Source organism: Malaya genurostris, chromosome 3 (assembly GCF_030247185.1).
Source record: "Malaya genurostris strain Urasoe2022 chromosome 3, Malgen_1.1, whole genome shotgun sequence".
In the NCBI taxonomy this organism is placed as follows: domain Eukaryota; kingdom Metazoa; phylum Arthropoda; class Insecta; order Diptera; family Culicidae; genus Malaya; species Malaya genurostris.
This window is the reverse complement of record NC_080572.1, coordinates 43,549,803-43,577,752: the sequence shown is the minus strand read 5'-3', so window position 1 is coordinate 43,577,752 and position 27,950 is coordinate 43,549,803. Positions and strand designations below refer to the sequence as shown.

Genomic DNA, 27,950 nt, shown 5'->3' with positions numbered 1-27,950 from the left:
AGTAACGTTTGACGCACTGGAAGCCAATAGAAGCATTTATTCGTGAGATACCGGTCGATATGTTGGAGGGAGTGTGCCAAAGTTGCATCTTGCGCATGGGTGATCTTAGGTTGATGTCAGAGTGAGCGCGGAACGCGATGCGATTCAATTCGATGTACTGTTTTCGCATCACAATCACTCTGACAGGTTTGCTTTGATCAAATGCAACTAGCTCGCACGCGCGCCTAGACGCTTCACGTGACGCGCTCACTCTGACATCAACCTAAGGCGGAGCCGCGGCCAACATTTTCGTGAAATCATCTTCAGACATTAAACTATATTGATTGTTCCATCGATTCCAATAAAGATTCCACTAATTTTCTCAATTTTTTTGTGTTTTTGTTTTTTTTTTGAAAATCATATCCTATACCTGTTAGAAAATTACTCTTTACATGTTTCTGTACTTCATGTAATTTGTATATCCACATGTCTTAAAACCTTCGTATAAACGTCATTGTTCAAAGAACAAAAAATCATTTCTAAATCGGTTCACGCATACCACCGAAAACTCGTGACATACACTCCTGCCAACATATATATATATATATATATATATATATATATATATATATATATATATATATATATATATATATATATATATATATATATATATATATATATATATATATATATATATATATATATATTATAATGACCGATTCGCAAATGATTTTATTTTTGTTCGAAAGGTGACGTATGCCGAAGTTTTCAGGCTATATTACATAAGTAAAATCCTTCGGGAAAGTGGAAAAAATCTTGAAAAATGTTTTGTATGGACTTGAAAATTTTCCGCTCAATGCATGCTAGATCTTCGATGATTGCTGGAGAGCAAAATATGAAATACTAGGGTAAGGGCTCCCTATTTCATCTCATTTGTATGGACGTTACCTTAAAAACCTGATTAAGCCACTAAAATCACTATGATTTTTTCATATTTCGCCTTGCTCTACATGGAGAATAGTCTCACATTCCTTGTAAATTAAAATAATGTTCAAAAAATCAGCTAAAAACACTTCTGATATGTTCACTACTCTGCTCCTAATTCCATCTCAAAGGATTTTTATTCATCGTATCGTTGGTCCTTTATTCATCCTATTAATTAGTATTGGCGACAGCAATCACTCTCAGGCTCAAAATGACCGAATTTTTCTTAAAAATGGCCTTATGCCAACTATAAGACAACACACGATATTTTTAGAACTAGTTTTGAATCATTTCGACGTTTAAAAATTTTTGGGTCGTTTTCGTTACCTTTCGTTTTAGATTTAAAATTTTACTGTGCAGTTAATTTGGTAAGCTTTACAACAAAACAAAAAAGGAATTGTTTTTATTTAGGCATTTGCCCTTCTAATGCAATAATTCTTTAGCCCTTCTAATGCAATAATTCTTTGAAAGTTTCTTAATCAACGGACAAATCGCATGTTATAATGGAAATCTTTGCAGATATGAAAAATTATCTTTTAACATAATTCTATTAGTGAAAACAGATAAAGCAGATATAGACTTTTTATGCAATGCAATAATTTTTTTTATGAAAATATCAGGTATCTCTATCACAGCCGATGAAACACACACACTTAACAGCGTTATGTTGACATATAGCGGAAAGAAATCAGTGCTACTAGATTTACCACAATGGTTATTTCATTAGTATTTAACATGCTCTTTCTGGTAATATTCGAAACCGAAATAGTTTTATTGAAATATAAATTATAATAGTTTTATTGAAATAACATAATTAAACTAATGTCACGGATACAAAAAAATACTTGTTGATGATAATTTGAAGAAGAAAAACAATTTTGTTTTGTAACATTTTGAGAAAACCTGGCAACTTTGCGAAACCAAATGAGATGAAAACAAAGCGCAATCAAGTGAACTAAGTGAAAAACTTTCATCTCATATTTTTAAAGGCTTTTATTGCTTGTCGGGTAGTTTTTGAAGTTTTTAATAGTTAATTAAACAAGTGGCAAGTGAACATTACTAATTATGAAGTCATCCAGCATTCAATATGGGGTACAAGTGCAGAACGCACAGGAACAAGTGTGGTAGGTACAGGAACAGGTAGAAAAAGTGAAAAAATACAGAAAGTACAGGAACAAGTACAGACATAAGAGAACAAATACTGAATATACTGAAACAAGTGCAGAGAGGACAGGAACATGTAGAGAAAGCACAGAAATACAAAGTACTGAAACAGGTGCAGAACTGATACATACAATTCAGAAACAAGAGCAGAAAAAACAGGAACAGGTTCAGAAAGTACAACAATAAGTACAGAATACAAGCAAGTGGAGCTAGTGCAGAAAAAAAAGTTCCAAGTTAAAAGGTTAATGGCAAATGTTATCGCGGGAACGATTCCAATGATACCAACTGACATGTCACTCAAATCTAAACGTCATTTTCCCGTCCGTTTAGCTTTCATATTGTCACCAATAAAGCACAAGAGTAATCGTAAGGAGTTTGTGTCATGAAGTTTGAGTTTTTACATGGAAAATTGTATGTTGTCTGTTCGCGTGTTGGCAAACCATCGGTTTGACATACTTTTACCGAAAATGGAGAAACAAAAAATGTTTTTTATCGCAGAACAGATATTCTCAACCTCTTGTCCCGGGTTGGCGGTTCAATGCATAGGGCGCTGGTCTTAAAAACCAGTTGTCGTATGTTCGAGCCCCGACCTGGAGGGATTCGTAGTGTCAGTAGAATCGTAGCACCAGCCATGCACTGGTTCTGTACACTCTAAATCGGTTGCGAAGTCTGTTGAAACAGAAGGCCAAATTCCACTACAGGAATGTAATACCAAGGCTTTGCTTAGATATTCTCAACCTGTGGTCCGCGATATAAAAAGGCTCCGTTTTATTGATAATAACCATGAAAATTGATTGAAAGAAGTATTTATTTATTCTATTGATATCTAATCTAATATTTTTGCGCTACGAAGTGTGCAGGGGTCCGCTAGTTACTTTATAAATATAAAGATATTTACTATCCAAAACATTGCTAAATGTGATGGAAAGTTTGTATCACGTTTCAATCGTTTCAATCTCCGCTAATAAAATACGTTTTAATTAAAAAAAAAAAGTAAAAAGTTTTTTTCTCAAAATTTCAGTTTTTTTTCGAAAGCATTTTCCTTGAAAAGCAATACAATGATATAATGACGTTCCAACGTTTTTACATCAGTTTTATACTGCGATTTCTTCTTAGCCTCCAAAAACTTCTCAGTCCCAGCGGTGACCTTATCATTCGGTGCAAATCTCTTCACAGCAGAGTTATTTTTTATAATATGAGAACCGAAAATAGTGACTCAGAGCTAAATCTTGCGAATATGGTGGATGCGATAGCAATCCGAATTTACAATTTATGGAATTTTACCATTGTAAAGATACGTTGTTTCAAGTCAGCTGCGAGAAAATACGGCACCCACTTTGCAAAAAATTCTTTCATATACAAGTGCTAATGGAATTTTGTAAATATAATTCTGTTTTGATAGCTTTATGATGTCAGCGATTTTCCATAACGACGGGATGAACTTTTGAGACGATTTTTGGAATTACAGCCTCGTTTGAAAGACCAGACCTTAATACTAGGAGCAGTGTCCGGATAATGTTTATCAAATTTCTTTTCTTGTACAGTTTTTTTTTTCATTTAAACATTGTTTCATCAACAGACGTCTTTGTTTTTAATTTATCAAAAGGAGCGTCACTGAAAGCGTAATAACTTACACAATTATGAAGCGATTGTCGTGAAATCTTTGGAGATGCCATCTAAAAGATGTCTCTATTCAACTCTCTCGTATTATGGACTTGGAAATTCAGGATATTTTCAACCACGTGCACAAAAGTCGTTCAAATTTTTCGTCTTCGACTCATCAGTGCATAGCAGTTCACATTGAATTATGGTAGGGCAGAATAGTTTTTCAGCTTCTCGTTTCCCAATCGAACGCATTTGCTCACAGCAACGTTGTATCCTCATAATTTATTAAATGTGTATGATATCAAAAGCCTCCCTTTACCGCTTAAGCATACGAAAATCATACAGCTTACTTATGATTGACGTCATTTCTCATCAATGAAGACCCCCGCTATCATACTGGCTTGCGCTCAGCCGTTTCCAAGCACCTGCCTTCGCTGCAACATGTTAAAAGGTTATCCATGCATTGTCTTCTTGCAGTCGGCAGTGGACGAGCCTTTTGTATGTGTGTTCATAAACCGTAACCACATTTTCCGGACTGGTTTCCCCGTTGTGGGAGGTGGTACGTAATGTAATTTCTGTCGATTATTTTTGTTTCTCGGAAGATTTTTATCATTATGTGGTGCTTCGCTTGCCAGCGGGGATAGCGTTAGCAGATTTAATGAACTGGTGGAATTTAATAAACCAAAGAAAAAATGCTCTTGACTGTGAACCACAACGAATACAATTCAGGACGAAAAAGTTCAAACTTAAATGCCACAAGAGCTATCCAGTCTAATCAAGAAACACTGTCACAATTCTTCGCAATTCAACAACAAATATTACCATTAAAAAATTTCGGAGCTAGGCATCCAAGTAGTAACAAATTCATTCATGGGAATACTCAAGCAAGACATGTTAACGCATGCAAAATGAACCAATTTCAGCAGTTTTTTTTTTTGCCTACCAAACACAATTGGGTTCGGTTCGGTGATTCACCCATTTTTCATCTCATTTTTTTATCACGTATATTATCTTGCTCACTGCAAACTCCATCGGAAGTGGAACACCAACTGTTTCAACAACAACAACAAAAATTGACCGTACGTTATTTGGCTGTGCTGAGTGCTGCTCCCGTTAGGTCTGTCTGTCTGCGTGAACGAATAGCGCATTCGATAAAAGGTAAATCGGACTGACCGGGAGCCGAAGAAAGCACCTACTGAAAACTGATTGGCAAGCGGGTTTATTGATTGACAGATTTTATTAATCAACCAGGTTGCAAAATTTCGCATGATAACGAAAAAAACACTCACACTCACAAATAGAAAAATGCGGTCTTGCACAACGACGTCATTATTTTCCGTTGGATTCTCTGTTACAGTTAAATAAAATAACACCGATTTTAGTGTTACCTGTGAAAATGTGCCACTCAAGCGGATACACTAAACTATGCTACTAATTAACTGTTTGTTCCCCAAATCAGTAATCTGGCGAAGAATGAACTGCAACAATCGATCATCAACATATTTCGAAAGTGCTGTTCAGTGGCCCCACTTTCGAAACTGCATCGAACCATTTTTTAATTAGCATCGAAAAGCAATTTGGACCGGCAACCGACTAGGTAAAGACGGCCAGGCTCCCTTCGGCTGACGGCCTGAAATTTGGGACTATGTTATCCGCCACGAACAGAAATGGCTTACGGTTCACGCAAACAAATTCCGAAGCTGTAGAGTAATAACAAGATCAACATAGTTTGGCTCACGCAAAGCTGAAAGTGAAAATACAAGCAGCTTTTCTCATCGGGGCTTATTATTATATTATACGTTATAAGTACAATAATGAAGCCCGATTTTAACGTGGCATAGCGTGGGAGAAGATGCTATGTTGTTTTTTTTTGTACTGATTCAAGCGTGTTGATTGGATTTTCATATTAATATTGTATACAGTCGAGACCAGACTGACCTTTATTTTTCTACTACATCTGATCTTCGGATAAGTCAATTCAGGTAGATAAAGACGATAAATTCTTCGTTTTCTATACAGGGGTGCAAATTCAAAATACGGAAAACAAATCCGTACAAACAAAGGTCAGATTTTTCACATCTACAGCTCAACCAATTTCAAACAGAATTTCGATATCATTACAACGATTGCTTGGAAATATTTCAACTCATCTATTCGATCAGATAAAATTACATATTTTAAATAATTGGTGGTCGAAACTTCAATTATTAACGAAAAAATGTATAGTTTTTCTTGTTTTTCAAGCCATTCTCATGATTACCCCAAACAGAGACGACAGTTCCAGTTTTTTGTGTTGCTCTTCTGCTTCTTCGCAGTCAAATAAAATGCAGGAAGATATCGATCATGGAGTGCAGAATGAATATGATCAGTATCTTTCTAAAACTAAGTGGTCCTTTTCAGAGCATCAAAACTTCAAAGAATTTCGAAAACATATTTTACATTTTTTGAATTATTATAGAGGTTTTAATCTTAAGGTCATTCGTCTCCTCGGGCCAGAAAAAGTTTCTGACCCTATGTGCGGGGCTGGGAATGGAACCCAGGTAGGCTGCGTGGAAGACATCGACTTGCCCATCACGCTATACCCGTCCCCAATTTTCATTTAGTGAAACGCATTTGAAATCAGGACATTAAATAAATTGTTTCCAGAATACACAAATTTTGTTTGCGTCAAATAAATTTTATTATGTTTAAAAATATTTACTATTGATTTAAATTTCACTATTTTTATATTTATCCTTTGAAGATTAAATCATTTGATTTTGAATAAATGAAACTTTTGGTTTCTGAATAACCTTATTCTTATTTTCTTCTTGTTATAAATCTAAACACTGCCCCAGAGAGTATGAACTCAATCGAAAGCCGCTGCCATTTCGCAATGATTGACAATATCTCATTTTTCGACAGCGTCCTGTTGTTTACACTTTTTTCTCACCACGTGTGTAGCCTCTATAGAAAGGTATTAGAATAGCTGAAAAAACCGACTTTCGAACGGAGTCTCGGAGACCCACATTGTTATATACTATTCGACTCAGTTCGACGAGATCGGAAAATGTCTGTGTGTGATCTATTCGAATTTACCGTTCAATTTTCTCAGAGATGGCTGAACCGATTTTAACAAACTTAGGCTCGTTTGAAAGCTACTGTTGGGCCATTGATCAAGTTCGAAGATTAAATGGCTGTGACTTCTGGTTCCGGAGGTATAATGGTATAAGTGACGTAACCGACAAAACGTGTTGTTTTTTTTACCGCGCATGTTTCTCGGAGATCGCTTAACCGATTTTAACAAGTCTAGACCCGTTTGAAAGATACTATCGGACCATTGATCAAGTTTAAAGATTAAATGGGCATGACTTTTGGTTCAGGAGATATGATGGTATAAGTGACGTAACCGACAAAACGCGTTATTTTTTTACCCCGCAAGTTTCTCGGAGATGGCTGAACCGATTTTAACAAGCTTAGGCTCGTTTGAAAGCTACTATTGAGCCATTGATCAAGTTCGAAGATCAAATGACTGCGACTTATGTTCCCGGAGATATGATGGTATATGTGACGTAACCGACAAAACATGTTGATTTTTACCGTTCTTATATATAAGGGTGCCAATATTTTGGGATCACCTCTAATTTCGCTCTAAGGCTCAAAAGTTTAAGCACCTCTAAAAAAGTCCTCATGCAAAATTTGAGCTAAATTGGAAATGGATAAGGGGTGCTGCCCAGCGGTTAAAGTTTGAAAATTTTCGATATTGAAAAAGCACCATAGGGGAAAGACTAATATGCTCCTGAATGAAATTTCCTAAATCGAAATTTTTTTATGCAGAAAATCTTAAAATTAGATTATTCGAGATCAAAAACTCAACAAAAACTTTTTTTGGAAAAATCGACATTCTGGGACTCGATATCAAAAAAAGATGACACTAAATCTCGACCTTTCATGCAATTCTAAGACTTTCGGCATCAATTTTTATTTTCGATTTTGGAAATTTCAAGCAATGTCTACTATATGATAAAAACACTGAAGAATGCTTTTGTGAACTATTCGATTCAATCTGAATCAATTGGTGTCAAAAATGAGCCCAAATTAGTGCCACAAGTTATTTAATAAAAAGATAAAAAATGTTTTTATGAGACTGTTTTGAAGAAATGGAAAGGCATTATCACACCACTAGGTGGATTAATAAGGGTTTCATTTATTTCCATCAGTTTGTTTCAAAACCTTGAGACACCCAAATGCTGAAATATGCTACCAAAGAGACCAAGTTTTACTAGACGGCCGACATTTCTCCGATGTCGTCGATGTTAGGACTTTTCTAGGGCCAAGCATAGATTCCAACGACTCTTTGATGTTATGCTAGGTACGAACACGGTTGGCCCTAAGCGGGAGAAAACCATGCGTTTGAACATACAGCGGCTTTCGAGCGGTCGTTTGAGTTTGGTTTCCTCGGAGCAATCGTTTGATTGTTTGAGTTTACTACCCTACAATATTCGATTAAAATGAAAAAATCGTACCCGATCTGAACACGACAAGCTTTTTTTCCTACCTTGAACCCGAACATTTTTTCGAACCCGACACGTACCTACGAAGGAAATTAAAAAACTTCTACCCGTACCCGAGCCGAACCCGAGATTATATGTACACATTCCATGCCATTTTATTCAAATCAAGCTTCGGATTCTGAATTCAATCTGAGTCAATGTGCGTTGAAAGTGTTAGTAGTAGAATAGTTCCAAAAATGTTGTGCACTTACAATCAAAATCCTGAGGTAGATCGCTAATAGATCTTGGAATTGCAAATACAACTGTTTCTTGTGTGGTAGAAACCTTCAAGGAGCATATTAGTGTCCGAACGATGGAAGTAAGGGATTGGAGGTGAAAGTGGGTCAAGGTGTCAGTCGGTTATGTGAAGAAAACTATACAGCGCTCTGGATTATATGTTTAGATGTTGTTAGATTATATGTCCATACCAGAATGAAAAGCCAAACAACACAGCGAAATTTCGCGACCAGGAACTTTACGCGAAGTTGTTCGCCAAGTCGTATTGCATTGTGATGGATGACGAAACTTACGTCATGACCGACTTCCGCCAACTTCCTGTATATGTTCGAAAAAAGAAATTATTTAAATTGGTAAAGAATTTCATGATCTGGCAAGAGATTTGTGGATATGGTGAAATATGTGCTTCTTTTGTCAACGAAATGTACGAAGTTACACGGAAGAGTGCCATAAGAAGCGCCTCTTATCTCTCATAAAAAAGCGCAGAAGATCAACGTTTTGGTCCGATCAAGCGTTCTGTCACTACGCTCGAAACGTGTTGAAGTGGTACCAAGACAACGTAGTCCATTTTGTGTCAAAAGAGATGAACCCACAAAATTCACTGAAATTTCCTTTAAATTGCAAAAGTCTGTGTAATTATGAATACAAAACTCCGTAAATATCTTAAAACTATTGAAACAGAGCGGCAGTTGAAGAATATTTGTGCATAAACAGTAAAAACACTGGAAAATCGGCGAAATTTTACGGGTGTAGTAGAATTTTGAATTATTGAACCTGAATCTTCATTTGCAAATTCTTAAACCCGAATCCGACCCATACCCGATTGCTCGTACCGGACCCGGACCAATAATTGCCATCTCAACCAGGCAAGCCCGAATCTGTTGCTGTTGAGAATGACGAAAGCCGTAATAAATCATGACACAACATTTTTCTCGAAATAGTTCCATTTTCTACCAAACCAAAATACTGCAACTCTCTATGAATACCACAAATAGACTCGAATGTCAAAGTGTTCTTAGCACGAATACCATTTGAAACTATACCATGCAGATATCAGACTTTATGTGTTGAAAAAATAAGTGATGCCATTTCTCAAAACTTATCCAGCGACCATCGTATATTTGGTAAACTATCACTACTGCTATACTGTCCGGAAAATATCAAAAATCAACGGCAATGTAAAATAGACTGAACTTTAAAGACGTGCAAAGTAAACTAATGCGGATATTCATTTAACCTTCAAATATACATTTGAATCATTAAGATACTTCCCACACATTCATAGTAAACAATTTTATACCTAAAGCCATTTTAAAATTCAACTGACGTAACACCCCTCACCACTGCTCGAATTCTTCCGACATCATTCGTAACTCACCATTGTTAAAAGGAATAAACGTTGGTCGAATAACTTCAACGTAACACCGTGACATGACTAATCTGGGAAATCTTTTCAATTTCCTCTATGATGAAACTGTTGTCGAACCCCAAAAACAAACCCTTCAGCGGTTTTTGTTTCAAGTGGACCAATTTGAATAAAAACAAATCTCCCGAGCAGGTCACCATCAACGGTTTTTGAACCCTACATTTTTCAAACATAATTAGATATGTAGCGGACATCAATTTGCTGTTACTACTCCAACCAAAACGAGAGCTCCGTCGGTTGCATGAAATCGAGCAAACAAATACGAAGTGTAAGAAATTAGATCAGCCCTGATGCAGAGCAGTGGGGCAGCACGAAATTTAAAAAAAAATTGCAAGAGTGATATTTTTTTATACTTGTACATGTCAATAGACTATTGCAGGAACATAATATCTATAGAAAGAAAGAAAAGAATAACCCCTATATTTTGTGAGTAATGGTATCAAATTCGTTACGCACAAAAAGCTTGGTGAACGGATATTTTGAGAAATACAAAAATTATCGCTACCAACTGTCTGTCTGACTGATTTCGGCTGCAATTTATTCCGAAAAAGAACGATTGGGAATATTAACTCGTGTTTATCATGCTTCGAGGTGTTTTATCTATAGATAACAAGTTAAGCCCAAATATTGGGGATTTCCCACCTGAATACGAATTTAATTTTTTCCATGATTGTTTCAGTGAAAGTAAATGCGACATTCGATGGCATCGATACTGCTTAGACAAAGCGGTATGTATTTTCCTAAGTACATTACCAACACAGCCCTTAAACTGCGAAAAAGACACCTTCAACCAAAGACAAGGAAAACCGTTCAGAAACGGTAACTAGTGAATAACCAGTTCTAATCAATTATAAATGAAATTCGATATTCTTTTATCTCTAATAGATAACTGGTTAGATATGTCTGAGAATATAAACACAAATTATTAGCCGTTCCAATCAGTCGATTCATAGCAGCATTCACCAAAAGACGATTTAGGTCGCCATGTTCGGTTAGTACAGGATTAGCTTTCGGCGGCGGCTTCCTAATGATTTCTTCAACTATACCCAGGTCAAGGGCTGATACTGGTGGTTTTAGTTTCAGTCGTTTTCGCCAACTCGAACGACATTGTCTGCCACCCGACAGATACGCACTTCGTGGATGATCCCGAGCAATGCAACAAGTACTTCACCTGCTACCAGGGTGAACCATTTCCGCAGGTTTGTCCACCCGGTTTTCGGTTTATCGAAGCACTACAAGCTTGCTATCAGTCGACCGTTGAGGAGTGTTTCAACTGTCCGGAGACGGGGCTGTACTTCTTCGAACATCCGGAAACGTGCGCGAAGTATGTGCTATGCTATTCCGGCAAGCCACAAGTGAAGGAGTGTCCGGAGGATATGCTCTTCAATCCAGTCGAAAATCAGTGCGATTTGGAGAGCAATGTGGAGTGTAATCGAAAGGAATAAATGTGGTGGAACCTGAAGCCAGTGTACAAGTTGTTTGTGTATGGTTTGAACGGGAAAATAATGTTGTTGATACAACAACACTACTCGTTATAAAAGCTCATTTTTAGAAGAGCTTATGATATTTGTATTAGCTCTTGCCACAGAAGCACATATCTGTGGACAGGTAAATTGTACATATAAGTTTATACAATTGCGTTCACTAGACGAGTATAGCCTAATCAGTCATGACGTTGAATTCAGATGGTAAATAAAGGAAGCGATATATTCATTTCAAAGTTGCATGGAGAATTAATCGGAAAGAAACAGAGAATTAATAATTATATTGGAAAATATAACATTTCGGTACGAAAAATCCTAACAATATAACACTGTTTAAACACAACGTCCCAACATTTCTACATCACTTTTAACACATGGATCAATAAGTCCCGAAACTAACAATAGAAACAACATTTTTTTTGCAATTTTTTTATTCATCAACATAATCACCTTTTAGGGTGATACAATGGTTCCAACGTTTTTCCAATTTTTCGATACCATGTTTATAAAGAAATTTATCTTTCGCTTCAAAATAAGCTTCAGTTTCAGCGACGACCTCCTCATTTGAGCCAAATCTTTTTCTCTGGAGCATTTTTTTAAGATCAACAAAGAGCCAGTAGTCACTGGGGGCTAAATCTGGCGAGTATGGGGGGTGGGGAAGCAGATCAAAGCCTAATTCGTTCAATTTCGCCATTGTTTTCATCGACTTGTGGCAGAGTGCATTGTCTTGATGAAAAAGGATTTTTTTTTCTCTGCATGTGCGGACGATATCCTCCTTCAAACGCACCAGTAAGTCAATATAATAATCACTGTTGATCGATTTACCTTTTTCGAAGTAGTCAATGAAAATCACGCCATGCGTAACTGACGCCATGACTTTGCCAGCTGACTGCTGCGTTTTCGGACGCTTCGGACGGCTTTCGCCAGCTGTGCGCCACTCAGATGACTGCCGCTTCGACTCTGGAGTGTAGTGATGTATCCATGTTTCGTCCATGGTCACGTAACGACGCAAGAAATCTTTTTTGTTGCGAGTAAATAGCGATAAACTGCTTTCTGAATCATCGACTCGTTGCTGTTTTTGTTCCATCGAAAGCAATCGCGGCACCCACTTGGAAAAAACCTTTTCCTTGCTCAATTTTTCGTGAAGGATAGTAAATACACTTCCATATGATATCTGTGTCATCTCAGCAATCTCACGGAGCTTCACTTTACGATCTTTCATTATAATTTTTGTCACTTCACTCACATTTACCGGTGTAACGGCTTCCACAGGTCTACCCGAGCGTTCCGCGTCATTTGTGTCGGTACGACCACGTTTAAACTCGGCGAATCACCGACAAATCGTTGCTTTTGATGGACAAGAGTCCGGATAACATTTTTCAATCCATTGTTTCGCTTGCACGGTGTTTTTACCCATTAAAAAACAATGAAAAAAACACGAAACTCGGCTTTTTCCATTTTTTAAACAAACTACAAAACGACTTTACTCCAACCTCGATAACTCAGCTGTTTCTTTTTGACTCTACTTACATATCCGCCCAACCCTTTTTGTTCGCTTTTCGGTAACAGCTATAGTAAGAAGGTGAATGGATGAGTCATATCGGAGCCACTGTAAGTCTTCCCGCATCCACTGGCAAGTCCTTGAACTGATGGTGGCTTCACTTCACATCACATCACATCACATCACACCTCGATAACTCAGCTGTTTCTGGTCCGATCGACTTAAAATTTTGATCCGTTTCAAGCAAAGGTTAGTACTCTAGAAGGACGTGGTTACTGGTTTACTACGAGCGCCATCTCTGCTTTAGTCTCGGGACTTATTGATCCATGTGTTATTCAACGATTTTTCCTTAGTTACTTTCAGGGAAACACCTTTCCAAATCTGAGAAAAAATAGTCGCAGAGAGCTAAATCTGGCGAATATGACGGAGGCGGTAGCAATTCGAATTTCAATTCTTGGAATTGCATATTCGGTGTTTGCAAGACCACGATTAAATTCAGCATACCAGTCAATAATGGTTGATTTGTTTAGAACAGTTCTCGGATAGTGCAAATTAAGACATTTATTTGCTTGCACAGTATTTTTATCATTAAAAAGAATATTTTTAACCCACCTAGTTTTGTCAATTCGAGCAGTCTCATACACGGATAAAAATCCATTACCGGTACCATGATTGACAAATGATTCAAAATCATGAAACGTGTCTTCTCATGAGATCCTACCTATTATTAATGATGCTATGAGCAAAATGATTAAAATTATGAAAATTTCAATGGGACTTGCTCACAAAATCATCAATAATAGGTATAATCTCATGCAAAGTAATGTTTCATGATTTTCATGGTACCGGCAATGAATTATATCCGTGTATTATTTCATGGAGATAATTTTTGATACGAATTTTGGACAAATTGTTGGCACAAATCATTCAGGTCGATATGGCTATTTCATTTCTATCTGCAAAACAGTGTCTTGAATTCTATTTTAAAACACATTTTTGGCAGATTTCATCTTAGTAAAGTTTTTTTCTAAAGGCACACCGGTTCCATCAGCTGGACTAAAGTTACACTAAACTGCAAGAATCGTGCGGTGTTATGTCTTACGAGATGTACATTGAATGAGCGTTGCAATTGATATAAAGCATGCAAAAATACCTCTTGCCACTCATTTGACAGCTAATTATACTGAATAATCCAACTATGCACACATTATTTCGGATCAGGGTCATGTCGCCGAAAGCCATTTCGCCGAAAGCCGTTTCGCCGAAAGTCATTTCGCCGAAAGGTTCATTTCGCCGAATGTCATTTCGCCGAATGGGCCACTTCGGCGAATGCCATTTCGCCGAAAGCCATTTCGCCGAAAGTGAGGAGATCGGCAAGCTGAGGAACAACAAAGACGCGGGCAATGAGCCAGGCGAGCTGCTCAAACATGAATGAGATGCACTGGCTGGAACGCTGCACTGGATGATTTTTAAGATTTGGGACGAGGACATTCTACCGCAAGAATGGATGGAAGGAGTGTCCCATCTACAAAAAGGGTGATAAGCTAGATTGTTGCAATTACCGCGCAATTAGATTACTGAACGCCGCCTACAAGGAATTTGTAGGACCGTGCCAAGCGCGCGCCACTAGGGATCACATATTTGCGATAAGACAAGTACTCCAGAAGTGTCGTGAATACAACGTACGCACGCATTACATATTCATGGACTTCAAAGCGTCATACGACACAATCGATCGATTACCTTGCGAAAAATATATATAGAACTGAAAGCTGAAGCTAGGCGTATCGGATTGGCCATAAATGCGTCAAAAACAAAATACATGAGAGGAAGAGGATCTAGAGAAAAAACACCACGGCTCCCACCATGAATATTGATAGACGGTGACGATGTCGAGGTGGTTGACGTGTTCGTGTATTTGGGCTCACTGGTGACCGCCGATAATGACACCATCAGAGAAATTCAGAGACGTATTTTGGCAGGGAATCGTGCGTACTTTGAACTCAGAAAAACCCTTCGATCTAGAAAAGTACGCCACCGCACGAAATTGACCATCTACAAAACGCTCATTAGACCGGTTGTTCTCTATGGCCACGAGACCTGAACTATGGCGGCAGAGGACCAACGCGCCCTTAGTGTTTTCGAAAGAAAGGTATTGAGCGCCATCTATGGCGGAGTGCAGATGGAAGACGGAACGTGGAGACCCATCGTACGGACAGCTAAAATCGGACGTCTACGAAGAGCTGGGCATGTCATAAGGATGTCGGACGACAGCCCAGGGAAAATGGTTCTTGAATCCAATCCGATTGGAACTAGAAGAAGAGTAGCGCAGCGAGCAAGGTGGGTCGATCAAGTGGAGGGTGATCTACGAAGGATCCATGCCTTGAATGGCTGACGACGAGCAGCCATGGACCGAGTCATGTGGAAACGTATGCTTGATACAGCAAAGGACACCCCAGGACTATAGCAGTCAGGTAAGGTAAGTAAACATTCAACTATGAATATATCAATAGCGATAAAAATTGTTTGTTTCGACTATTTTATATTGAAAAGCCGGTGTGACATTGAATTCATATTGTCAATTCCAACCACTAGGAATCGAATGTTGTACGGCACGGTACCCATGCGTACTACTATCTGTTGACGGCCAGAACGTCGTCACTTAGTTTCGTTTCTTTCGGCACGTTATACCGCTGACAGACATGTGATTTCCGTACAATTATTTCTGTACAACGCTGTACGCGTACAACGATGAGGTGACAGACATGTTTTGCGCACTGAATGAATATACAGTGAAACGAAACAACTCAAAACTTAGCTTGATTTCCGAGCTCCGATGATAGATAATAAAGAAAACAATTTTTTTTGTATTCCTAGTAACTGATTATTAAACTAGTTTTGTATGTGTGTGTTCATTGGATATGACAGTTTCACTCATATCCAATTTCATGTTTTGTTTGCAAATCATGCCGACTTTTGCAAAATCCGCATAAATTTCAAGATATTCCGTCATATTCCTTTTTCACCCACATATTAACGATAAAAATAAGAGCGCGTAAAGTTTAAGCATTGAGCCTCAAAATAGTAAATAAATCAAAGATATTCTTAGTATGGGCATATCAAAAACGGCATTAAACACACGTATTCGAGAAAAATGCTATCAACTTAACAGTTTATTAGTTACGAAATTTTCATAAAATGGATTATGTCTATTACAAAGTAAGAAGGGTTTAATTCTTGAATTTGAAATCATTTCGAAATAGATTTGACATAGTTTTGATGCTCCATTTTGCTTCATACATCTTATAAAAATTAGTCTACTAGGCTGGAATATAACGAAGACCATTACCAGAAAAACAACACATTTCGATTTAAATCGCTCTGGATGTGATGCCCATACACATGCGTACGATTTTGCACGTATGAATTGCCATTGCATGCAAGCTCGAACACAAGAGCCAATATGCCCAGTACTTTTCCAAACAACCGTTAAATTTCTTACACACATTGATATCACTACTTGTATGTCTGTTCTCTGCGGAAATTACTTTATAACTGAAGAAAGAGGAAGATAAACTATCATTTGTAGATAAAGACTGTCCCAGAAAGTATGGACGCACTTTGATTTCGCTGTGAATAATTCACAAGTGTTAGATATTCAAATTTTATTCGATATACTGATAATATTAGACTACAACAACAGAATATTATTCTCAACATTTGCTACTTAGCCATTGTAGACTAGCTGGCGCACCTTCTTGCGAACGTTCCTCATTAAATTCCGTTTCGGCTGCCGAGACATGTTTCCTAAGATGTGCCTTCGTTAATGCCCAAAATTCCTCAATTGGTCGAAGTTGTGGACAACTTGGTGGATTCATGTCTTTTGGGACGAAAGTGACATTTTTTTATAGTATACCATTCTACCGTTGATTTCGAGTAGTGGCAAGAAGCAAGATCTGGCCAGAAGACAACAGGATCCTTGTGGCTTCGAATCATGGGTAGAAGTCGTTTTTGTAATCATTCCTTGATGTATATTTCGCTGTTCATTGAAGCAGTGGTGATGAAGGGTTTTGAAATCTTGCCAGGCTACAAATTGCTTACAAGACCATAGCTTTCTTACCAAATTTTTCGACTTCAATCGATGTCTCGGATTGGTTTAACACTTGCCCTTCTCGCACCGTATATCATTGTGGTCCCGGCTAGGATTTGTAATCGAGTTTCACGTAGGTTTCATCATCCATGATTATGCAGTTCAAATTTCCAGCAAGAATCGTATTGTACAGCTTTCGAACCCTCGGCCAGATCGATGCTTCTTGCTCGAACACCTTCAGTATACGTTTATCCAACTGAGGGTTAGCAGGACCTTTTTTTCGACCCGTTTTCGGTTTATCCTCAAAGATGTTATCCTCACCGAACTTCCTGGTTGCATTTCGCACGGCTATTTCACTTACTCCTTCCATTTTTGCTATCTTTCTCAGTGACAGTCCGCGTTCTGTGCACCATTTGTACACAGTTTTTCGACGTTGTTCTGCTGAAAGTCCACGCATTTCGAAACAAACTAAAGAAAACAAATGAACAACTGCACAAGTGATTAGAGAAGAGTGTAAACAACAGGACGCAGCCATAAAAATTGACAGATTCTGAACTATTGCGAAATGGCAGCGGTTTTTGGTTGCGTCCATACTTTCTGGGACAGTCTTTAGAACCATTTGTTATACTCATTTCATCAAACTCACAGTCAATTACAGCAACAGAAGAAAATTCTAACCTGAACATAGTAAACGATTGTTCGCTCAAAACACATTTTCCCCACTCACTGCCTTAACTACCGATTAAACAAATGAAATCATACTGATCTTACGATTATTCACATACCAGACTTTCCGCGTCCATGCCGTTTGATCCACCACCAACACCAGCGCCACTTCCAGCGGTCGCAGCTCCGTTACTCATTATGATAACCCGATGGTGTTCCGGCAGCGGTTGCTGAATTCCAAGCGATGATAGCAATCCATAATGCCCACTTCCGGATGTTCACTCATACAAACAACTGGCTACGGATTGTATTTTGGTAACCGTAAAAAATTTCACCACCAATAATTTTCCCTTCACACAGCCTGATTTTTAAGGGTTTTGACCATGAAAATGGTTTCGCTAATAATTGCAATATCTGATAAATCAGTTGCACCGTACTTTCCACTTTTCACCAAACACACCGAAAAGCCGACTACGAGCACACGAACAACGCAGCATTATACAATAATTACGCTGCATAAACAAGACCGTCCTTCATCATTATAAAAACGCACCGCTTAAATTTTAAATACCGTTCTTCTAATTTATTATGCCAATTTGTTGCTTGGCATTCATGCGAGGTATGATCGAAAAACACACCGATAAAACGCTCCTTTCCTAGTAGCCATCATTTCACTTTTACACGTCTCTCGAATTTCTTCCAACTCCTTCGCACAATTAGTACACTTTCTCGTCGGCCCCGAATTGAAATAACGTAGCAACCACTGCACATACAAGATGCAATCTTGTCTCTCGGCTATCGGCTCACTAGCTTTGCACGCCTGGGAGTTCTAGTCGACGTGAAAGATAGATTTGGAATTTAACACGTATGTTTGAAAAAAAAAACGCACCGCATACTTCACTACACACCGAGTCAGTAAACCATTTTTTTGGTTGTTTTGCGGTTTGTGAAACACCCGGTGACTCCATCTGTTGGATCTATCCTGCGCGGTCCAGGTCATCGATTCATGCTGCAATAAAAAGCAATAAAAATAAAATTAGTTATTTTTTATTTTTTGCTCCACCGTCACGGCACGATTCGGGGAAAAAAGGGTAATGTTTGGAAAAAAATATTTCTGTGCATGGAGTGACGAAGAACGGTAAGTCGATTTAAAGTGGTTGAAACCGCATGAAATAACAAAAAATAAATTGAATTTACTGGTCGCGGTTGTATCAAAACAAAGAGAAGGAATGTGAAAAAGAGACATGTAGCTTTATCGCTGCATGGATAAAATATATGTTTAAATGGTATCTTATTTTGATTCCGCAGATCGTTAGTTAGATACAACTAATAGTATTCTTAATAATGTTTAAACAGTATCGTCAAGCGTTTTCCTGAACAGATAACTATTGTGCGGAAGTAAGAATAAACATCTTTCAGGAACGATCGGCAACAGCGCTAATTGATAACAAAGAGAGCAAACCCAGTATTCTCAGAAGACGCGTATATAAAGATGGAGTGTGGGTAAGTTCCAGGGCGAAAGTTTTATGAAGCCACGGATCGGTGAGATGCCACTAGAAGATTCGATTTCATTTTTGCTAATAAGTTAAAAATATTTCTGATTTGAGATCTGCTGCTCAAGTTTACATTACTAGTAAGTTTATGACCCCTAAATTTATTAATCATTCATCAGCCGGCATCAATCTGAAGAGACTCAATTCATCAGATGACACATTAAACGTGATCGTTTTTAGATACGTTGATATTTTATGACCAATGTCAATGTTTATTCATGTTGGAAAAAAAATTATGATCGAAATGTGAAACAATTTTAATACAACAGTATTCGTAATGTGACCTATTTCTGTCAACAAGTTCTCTTCTTTCTAGAGCGAAGTGACTACAGTGAATAGCTAAGCAATCTACAATACAATTCAGTGCCAAATGTGGTGTTAGAGTTGATTTCTTCAGGGTGCGCATGAAGAAAATGAGAAAAAACTTCATTAAAATGTGGGAAGATGAACGACCGACAAATGCAGAGTTGAAAAGCTTTCATTTAATCATTCACACTTTTTACACAATTCATTCTCAGGAACCTAACCAGAAGATCGTGAATTATTCGTAGAATCGACCAATTCCCACAACAACTGAACCTACTGCAAACCTCAATGAAGATAGAAATTTCCAAATGTGACACCGTCAAACAGCTTGTGAATCTAATCCTAATAGAAAAATCTATACTGTGAACGAGTTTTCCTGACGTCTGTTCTGCACTCACTTTACCGCAGCGATGCCAGAATGTCACAGGTCAATTCCACGGACAGTTTGGTATGTGATTTTCGGAGATGGCTAGACCGATTTCCTCAAACTTAGATCCAAATGGAAGGTCTCTTAGTCCCATAGGCTGCTATTGAATTTTATCCGGATCAAACTACCGGTTCGGGAGTAGCAGGGTAAAATATGCAAAAAAGTGTAGTACTCTCGATTTTCGCAGAGACCGCCTAACCGATTCCTAACATAAATTCAAATGAGAGGCCCTACAGTTCTATAGCCTGCTATTGATATTCATTCACATCCAACTTCTGGTGCCGATGTAACGGCGTAAAATGTACCAAAAAATAAAAAAATTAGAGGGTTGTATGCAAGACACGACCGAGCACAATAACATTAAAAATGAAACGTTTCTAGGGTCCCAATAATAAATACAAAAATTAAAGATGATAATGATACTAAACTAAAAACTTATTCAATCGACTAATAACAAACTTGCTCTAGTTTAAGCGCTTAGATTGTTAGCGAATGATAAAATTGACAATTAGATTCTTTCTTGATAATTGATTCTATTCAATTTTCCCTTTCCATAAATTTTTACATCGTTAAGTTCTTGAATAACGTCCGGCTTCTAGTTAAAGTCAATTATGATGAATTCAAAGTTACTTGAACGCTCAATTTTAGATACAAACAACCTAAAAATTTAAACCTGGACAAATGAAACGATTTTATTTTATGATGACAAGTTTCGAAAAACGTACAAACTTATTAATTTTATAAACAGTTAATCGATCCAAGAGAAGATTTTAGAAATTTTAACGAAAAATGTTGTATCAGTAAACTCAGTAATAGTGTAATTTTATTAATCCTTCTTCAAAATCGTCGATAATCTTCGGAAAGTGTCGGTAAATAATATGGCAACAATACGAGGAAGAAAACATGTGAAACAAACATGTCCGCATAAAATATTTAGTTACTTACAGGGTCCGGCACTCGAAGTGTAACCAATTAAAAAGGCCATAAATTCAGTTTGGAAAATTACTTCTACTTAATTCAAAGTATAAAATGTGTAAAAATAATACAAAATTCAGAATCAATTCACTTTTGCTCGATATGACCACCATTTGCCTTGACTATGGCCTTGAGACGGTCAAAAAACGAATCGCAAGCTGCCCGAATGTGACTTGCAGGTGTATTTTGGCCCACTCGCGGACAATAACTTTTTTCAGCGCCTCGAGACTGGTGTATCATTTAGTTCGGACTTTGCTCTCCAAAATGGCCCAAAGAGAATAATCCATTGGATTCGCATCTGGTGAATTCGAGAGCCATTGTGTGGACGTGATGAAGTTCGGAACGTTGTTTTTCAGCCATTCTTGGTTCACTCGAGCTTTGTGAGACGGTGCCGAGTCCTGCTGAAACGTCCATGGTCTGCCACCGAAACGTTTGTCTGCCCACGGCTTCAAAGCAACCTCCAGAATACTTTCCTGATAATATGTCGCATTTACCTTGACGCCAGGCTCGAAGGTCTGAAGTTGGTTACACTTCGAGTGCCGGACCCTGTACATTGATTTTCGCTTTGGCATATTAGGAATATACGGAATGGATACGCAACAAAATTCCGAAATTTTGTTCATATTGTAACTTGTAACACATGAATGAACATTGTCATAGTTACATCGCGTGTAGCCATCAGATGCTTATTGTTTTGAAGCAAATAATGATTGAACTGAAACTGGCAGTTAACCAAATTCTACGCAGGTAAGCTTATCTTGAGTTTATCTTTGATTTTATATAATATTGCATCTAATAGTCCTGTATGTGTGAGTCTGTGGAACTCATTTATACTACTAAAGCGAGAAGGCCGCTTTTAGACAAGTTTCAGAATTTAATTTTGAATCTTTTGAAACGTTTAATTCCTGGTGAGACAACAACTTGTTTAGTCACATTTAATGAAAAAGAAGTATCTATGATTATCATCATAATACAACTTTGTACTGAATCCATTTGCGCGCCAACGTTTTGTTCGTAAGGGAATAAAGATTTAAGTATGCAACCGATCCGTTGACAAATTAAAACATTTTTAAGCGTACAATATTGAAGCTTTCGAATAATTTAAATGAGGAAAACCCATCAACAAATCATCGAGGAACAAGCGCTGCAAATTAAATCCGAAAAATCTATCGCCGATAATTCTAAATTGGCATGATAGTTACCAGAGATCCAAAATAAAATACTACTATACTATACTGAACACACAGCACAAATGCAAAAGCGAGTATCCAACGAGCGAATGGAAGAGACTTTCATCCACTCACTATTCAAACATCGGTCTACGAGGCATGCTTGCTCACAGCATGGGGTTAACATTTTTTTTTTTTTTTTTTTTGCATAAATATCTGTTTATTAATCTTATTTTTGTGTATTACATCAACATTTTACAGTACAAGTGTTTTGACCCTTTGGCCTTTCATCTTTGTTGTTCATACGATTCGTTATTAATATTAGGTGTTTTAGTTACTCTTGTTTTACATACTAATGTTTAATCATAATATTTATTTTCATAATATTTATTTGATGGGGTTAACTAAAGCAGAAATGTATTTATATGCCCAAATAGATTCCCTTTTGTGCGTTAGTTCATACTACGCAAAGGGGAGGATGACATCATTTACGCGCTGCTACTGTTATTGGCTCGTGAAAACATAGGTCAATTCAAACCATTTTTTCAGTGGTATGCAATTGAAATATTTAAATGACGTTACCTCATAAGTTTAAGTGAAATATTTCCGAATCGATTGGTAGTTAAATTATATAAATACATCAACAAATTACTGAGTTATAAGCGTTCAAAATTATGACAGAAAAAGGTTACGCGGTTAGTTTTGCATTTTTAAATTCAAACCCAGCCTCGTACAGTGAAGAGTAAGCAAAAGCGACAATCCAACGCGCGATCGCATATACAATCTAGTCATCACCTCACTGCACGAGCTACTTGTTTCATTCACAGTCAAGCATCAACTGAAATCAAGAAATGATTTGCAGCATATATTTATAGATTCCTCTTCACACTACGCAGAATGATACGGTGTTTTTATGCATGACGCAAAGCCTATACCGAACAAGAAAATGACGTAAATTTGTACAACTGGGATTGGTGGATGAAAACATAGGTCGATTCTAATCATTTTTTCAATAGTATGCTATTGAAATACTGAAAAGAACGTTGCCATATATGTTTAAGTTAAAAGTTTCCGAATCGATTGGTTGTTAAATTATATCAATTCATCAACAAATGACTGAGTTGTTAATATTCAAAATTATGACGAAAAAGGGTTACGCGACTATTTTTGAAACTTTTAATTGACACCCGGCCCCGTATAGCGAAGAGGAAGGCATTTTTTATGCCAAAAAGGTCATTCGATTTTCCCAAAGATTGTTGGACAATATTTTACAAGCTTAGGTATAAAAGAAATGTCAATTTTTGAAGCGTATTTCTATACGTGACTCCACGGAACGACCGAAATTAGCTCTGCGCCTAATTCGTATTACTGTTTTTGAATTAGTTGATTTCAACAACAAAATTTCCAAAATAACTATAAAATTAGTTAAAATTTAGAATTTACTGTGCTAAAACAACTCTTATTTTTAAAGAATGTATTTAGTTGGCGAATATTCTGGACACAAACCAGCAATATTTCAATCCAACACGAAATTCTCATTGACAACTAATTTCGTTATCAAAATCAGAAAATTTGATTCTATTTATCTATCACCGTCATCGCTGAAGGACAGCACAAAGAAAACAAAAATGAAATTGGTTTTATTAACAAGTTTATTAGCCAAAAACTCATGAGAAGTGTCAAAGCAAAACAATCCATTAAAAAGCTAAAAAGGACAGTCTTGCTGAAACTGCTTGCAAATTGTTTTGATATTTTTCGCATGTGTTACGATATATCCATATATAAATTTCTGATTCGATTTGTAAAAATGACGTAAACTCTTAGTGAGAAGTGTATTTATTCAGAATTTGTGCGCATTTGAAGCGATTGTGCGAAATAATGTTTTTACGCGGAACAGTGAAGTGAGTTTCGAATGTTGCACTCTAATTGTATATGTCAAATGATGTTTTTTGAATCTTCCAACCTTCCGGGCTACGCCGTCCGGTGTATTACTTGTGTTCGGTTTTTGTTTTCCGAGTGCTCAAAGTTTTCAGTGAGAGAGTCGATTTCGCGAAGTCGAATGAAGAAAGCAGCGATTTAGAAGAAAAATTTTCAAAAAGTAGTTTATGTTTCGCTTATGTCTTTTTCTCCAATACAACATCGTATTTATACCTGCCAATATAGAAAAGACTACCGCGACTGAAATATTTTTCGGTAGTAGTGTGCCATCTAGTGGCTAGTAGTCATTACGGTGTTAACGTTTTTTTCGGTGACAGTGCGCCACATAGCTGCAAATTGCAGAAGCCAATTCAACCATTTATGTTGGTTGAAAACAACGTTTTAATTCTCTAATTCAACTAAAAAAATAGTTGAATGGAAATGAAGTGTGCCTTAGCTAAGAAATGACAGCACGTTGAATTGGCGAATTCAACTAAAAAAATAACCATTTCAACAAATATTTTATTATTATTAAGGGAATCAGAAATAGAAAATCTAAATTAGCAAAAGTAAGATTTTTTTAGTTGTCTCAAAAAATAACTAACTAAAATCAGAAAATCAACTAATTTTTTCGCCAAAATGCTGAATTCGGTCTATCCGTGTCTGCAAAATCGTGCAAACTATTTTCCACTAGCCTGGTTAACCCATCATAACCCAGGGGTTCCCAAATTTGAACCAAATGAGCAGATATCATCGATACCATCATATTTTGTGTTGAAGATGTTGGGAAATACCAAATCACTATTAAAAATCTTTTCCAAACCTATTATTATTATCCTATGTATGTTATATCCTACGCTGGGATAATACAATAGCAAAAAAATATAAGAGATACGTCCAAATTTTGAAAGTGGTATTTATATATACGATTCAATGTCTTTCAAATAGTACTGGTAGAAGTACTATCGGAGATAAAGACACAATATAAAACGAAATATTTGGTGCGTTTCGCCCAAAATATACCTTCGTTTCGGTTTTTAGCGGATCGATATTGATAATATAATTATTTGTGTATATTGTATTTTAATTTGCAATAAATAACTCAATTCGCCGAAGCCTTTCATTCAGCCTACCTGGGATCGATTCCCACCCCCGCACACAGGGTCAGAAGGTTTTTCTGGGCCGAAGTGGTGAATGACTTTAAGCTTAAAACCTGTGTAATCGAAAATAAAAAATAACTTCATATGTTTCCATTTCTTCATTTTTAGAAAAATTGATTAACTATTTGTATCTGTATGATATTTGAGATATTCGTACGATTTTTTGGGAGTATCGTAAGCTCATTTGATAGTTTTTCCCATGTTTAATAAGTTTTAGAGGTATTCATATTTCCTTTTCTAAGTTGGCGTTCTACTCCATGTTCATGTGTTCGTCAAATACTAAAGGGTCCCTATCTTTATCATTATTTTTTGCTGCCATGTTTTTGAATATTCCACATTTAGAAAATATAACAAAATGGATTTGATTTGGCAAGAGATTTTCGAAAGACTTCAACTAATCAGAAACTTCTGACGCTGGAGTTTATGCGTTAACGATACGCTTTGAAAAAAAGACTGCTGCATTATCCCACCGTATGATATATCATACGATCAAATGTTCACAACAATTTTTTATTGTTTACCATATATTTTTGGAACTTCGCTACAGAAATAACTAATTTGAATCTTTGGCAATGGTTTATTAAAAGATGGAAGTATTAACTTTTGGTTTCGAACATAAGATTCACACGAATATGTTACTTACTTTTCTTTGGTCATATGTGTGAACTTTGCTAGGTTATAATACTAATAAAACGTTGACACTTGAAAACAATTTTAATATACAAAGAAATTAGAAGTGTAAACTATCAACTCGTGCTCTAGTAAAGCCATAAGGTATTAAACTTCTAAAGTAAACATGTATTAAAATGTAGGAAATTTTGCGTATTATATATCATACGCTACGTTATAATGGGTTAATTGATTGGTTCTCCAAACCGCAAATCACTTCAATTTCTCAGAACCGGCTGGGCCATTTTCACTAGCTTCGATTCAAGCGAAAAGTTTTATTTGTCCATAAGTTGTTGTAGAATTTCATCCGGATCCGGTTCCGGAAATACAGGGTTAAGGATTATTCACACATTTCAGTTCCGTGACGGTTCAGTGAAAGTGCCTTCAGTGTGCCGTCAGTGTTCTTTTTTTATCGGAACCCTTCCGATCCGTTTCCATGTTGTTTCCGTTCCGGCACAGCAAATGCAGTGATATACCGACTTCAGGCCCTTATTACCGGTACCACTACACGGTGAAAACCAAGTGAAGTGATTGTGACCCTTATTATCGGTATCACTTCACGGTGAAAATCGAGTGAAGTGAGTTTTGGTCCACAGTACGGAAGTTGCTTCAAAGGCAAAAGTAATTATTTGGATGAACTTGATGTCATAATAAACATCATGCCACCGACATTTTGTTGAAAAAATTAGTTTTTTCCACCACAGTGATCACTTCACTATACGTGATACTGGTAATAGGTGGAAACAAGTGAAGTGACATGTAAGTGAAGTGAATGTGAAAGTGGAAGTGAGAACGGTAATAAGGGCCTCAGTGAAAATAAAAAATATCGGTGACGACGAATTTGAGTTTGCCGGACGGACGCTACACTGCTAGCTAGGCTAGCTGCACTGAAACGCCACGGCGCCGGATAGGTGTGAATGCGCGCATAGAAAACGAATGAAATAATATCAGTATCCGTGCACGGTGTCGTGCCGGCACTGAACCGAACCGGATATGTGTGAATAGTCCTTTAAGGGTGTATGAAATTGCAGTCCGTCATTTAGAGTGATAATACAAGCAGCATTCTTTTTTCTTCTAAATATGGCTCCAAACTATTACAATTTATAGGTTATGATAGTTGCTGGCTAAGCGAACCGAAATCAGCTATACCGTTTCCCACACGGAAAGACCGAAATTAGCATTTTGGCGAAAAAATTAGTTGATTTTCTGATTTTGGTTAGTTATTTTTTGAGACAACTAAAATAATCTTACTTTTGCTAAATTAGATTTATTAATTCTAATTCTTTTAATAATAATAAAATATTTGTTGAAATGGCTATTTTTTTTAGTTGAATTCACCAATTAAACGTGCTGTCATTTCTTAGCTAAGGCACGCTTTATATCCATTCAACTAATTTTTTAGTTGAGTTAGAGAAATAAAACGTTGTTTTCAACCAACATAAATGGTTGAATTGGTTTTTGCAATTAGCAGCTATATGGCGCTCGTTAACACCGTAATGACTACTAGCCACTAGATGGCACACTACTACCGAAAAAAATTTCAGTCGCGGTTATCTTTTCTATATTTGCAGGTATAAATACGATGTTGTATTGGAGAAAAAGACATAAGCGAAACATAAACTTCTTTTTGAAAAATTTTACTTCTAAATCGCTGTTTTCTTCATTCGACTTCGCGAAATCGACTCTCTCACTGAAAACTTTGAGCACTCGGTAAACAAAAACCGAATACAAGTAGTACACCGGACGGCGTAGCCCGGAATGAAAAGATACAAAAAAACATCATTTGACGTGTACAATTAGAGTGCAACATTCGAAACTCACTTCACTGTTTCGCGTAAAAACATTATTACCCACAATCGCTTCAACTGCGCACAAATTCTGAATAAATACACTTTCCACTAACAGTTTACGTAATTTTTACATATCGGTTTAGAAATTTATATAGGGATATATCGTAACACATGCGAAAAACATCTAAACAATTTGCGAGCAGTTTCAACAAGACTGTCCCTTTTAGCTTTTTAATGGATTGTTTTGTTTTGACACTACTGCCCTTCAGTAATGACGGTGATAGATAAATAGAATCAAAGTTTCTGATTTTAA

General features: G+C 37.0%; 2 protein-coding genes across 2 annotated transcripts in view; one reads left to right on the top strand and one right to left on the bottom strand.

Annotated features, from left to right (window-relative positions):
* LOC131439619 (ral guanine nucleotide dissociation stimulator-like 1) overlaps window positions 1-27,950 on the bottom strand; it is a 112,433-nt gene that overhangs the window by 75,282 nt on the left and 9,201 nt on the right. Inside the window, exon 2 of the mRNA XM_058610868.1 lies at window positions 17,791-18,680. Coding sequence (XP_058466851.1) covers window positions 17,791-17,868 — 78 coding nt within the window. The 5' untranslated portion in view covers window positions 17,869-18,680. The remainder of the gene's footprint in view (window positions 1-17,790; window positions 18,681-27,950) is intronic.
* LOC131439620 (protein obstructor-E-like) lies at window positions 10,876-11,704 on the top strand. The gene is made up of 2 exons (XM_058610869.1): window positions 10,876-10,921; window positions 10,981-11,704. Exons 1-2 carry the CDS (start codon window positions 10,915-10,917, stop codon window positions 11,373-11,375), a joined length of 402 nt encoding a protein of 133 aa, XP_058466852.1. The 5' UTR covers window positions 10,876-10,914; the 3' UTR covers window positions 11,376-11,704.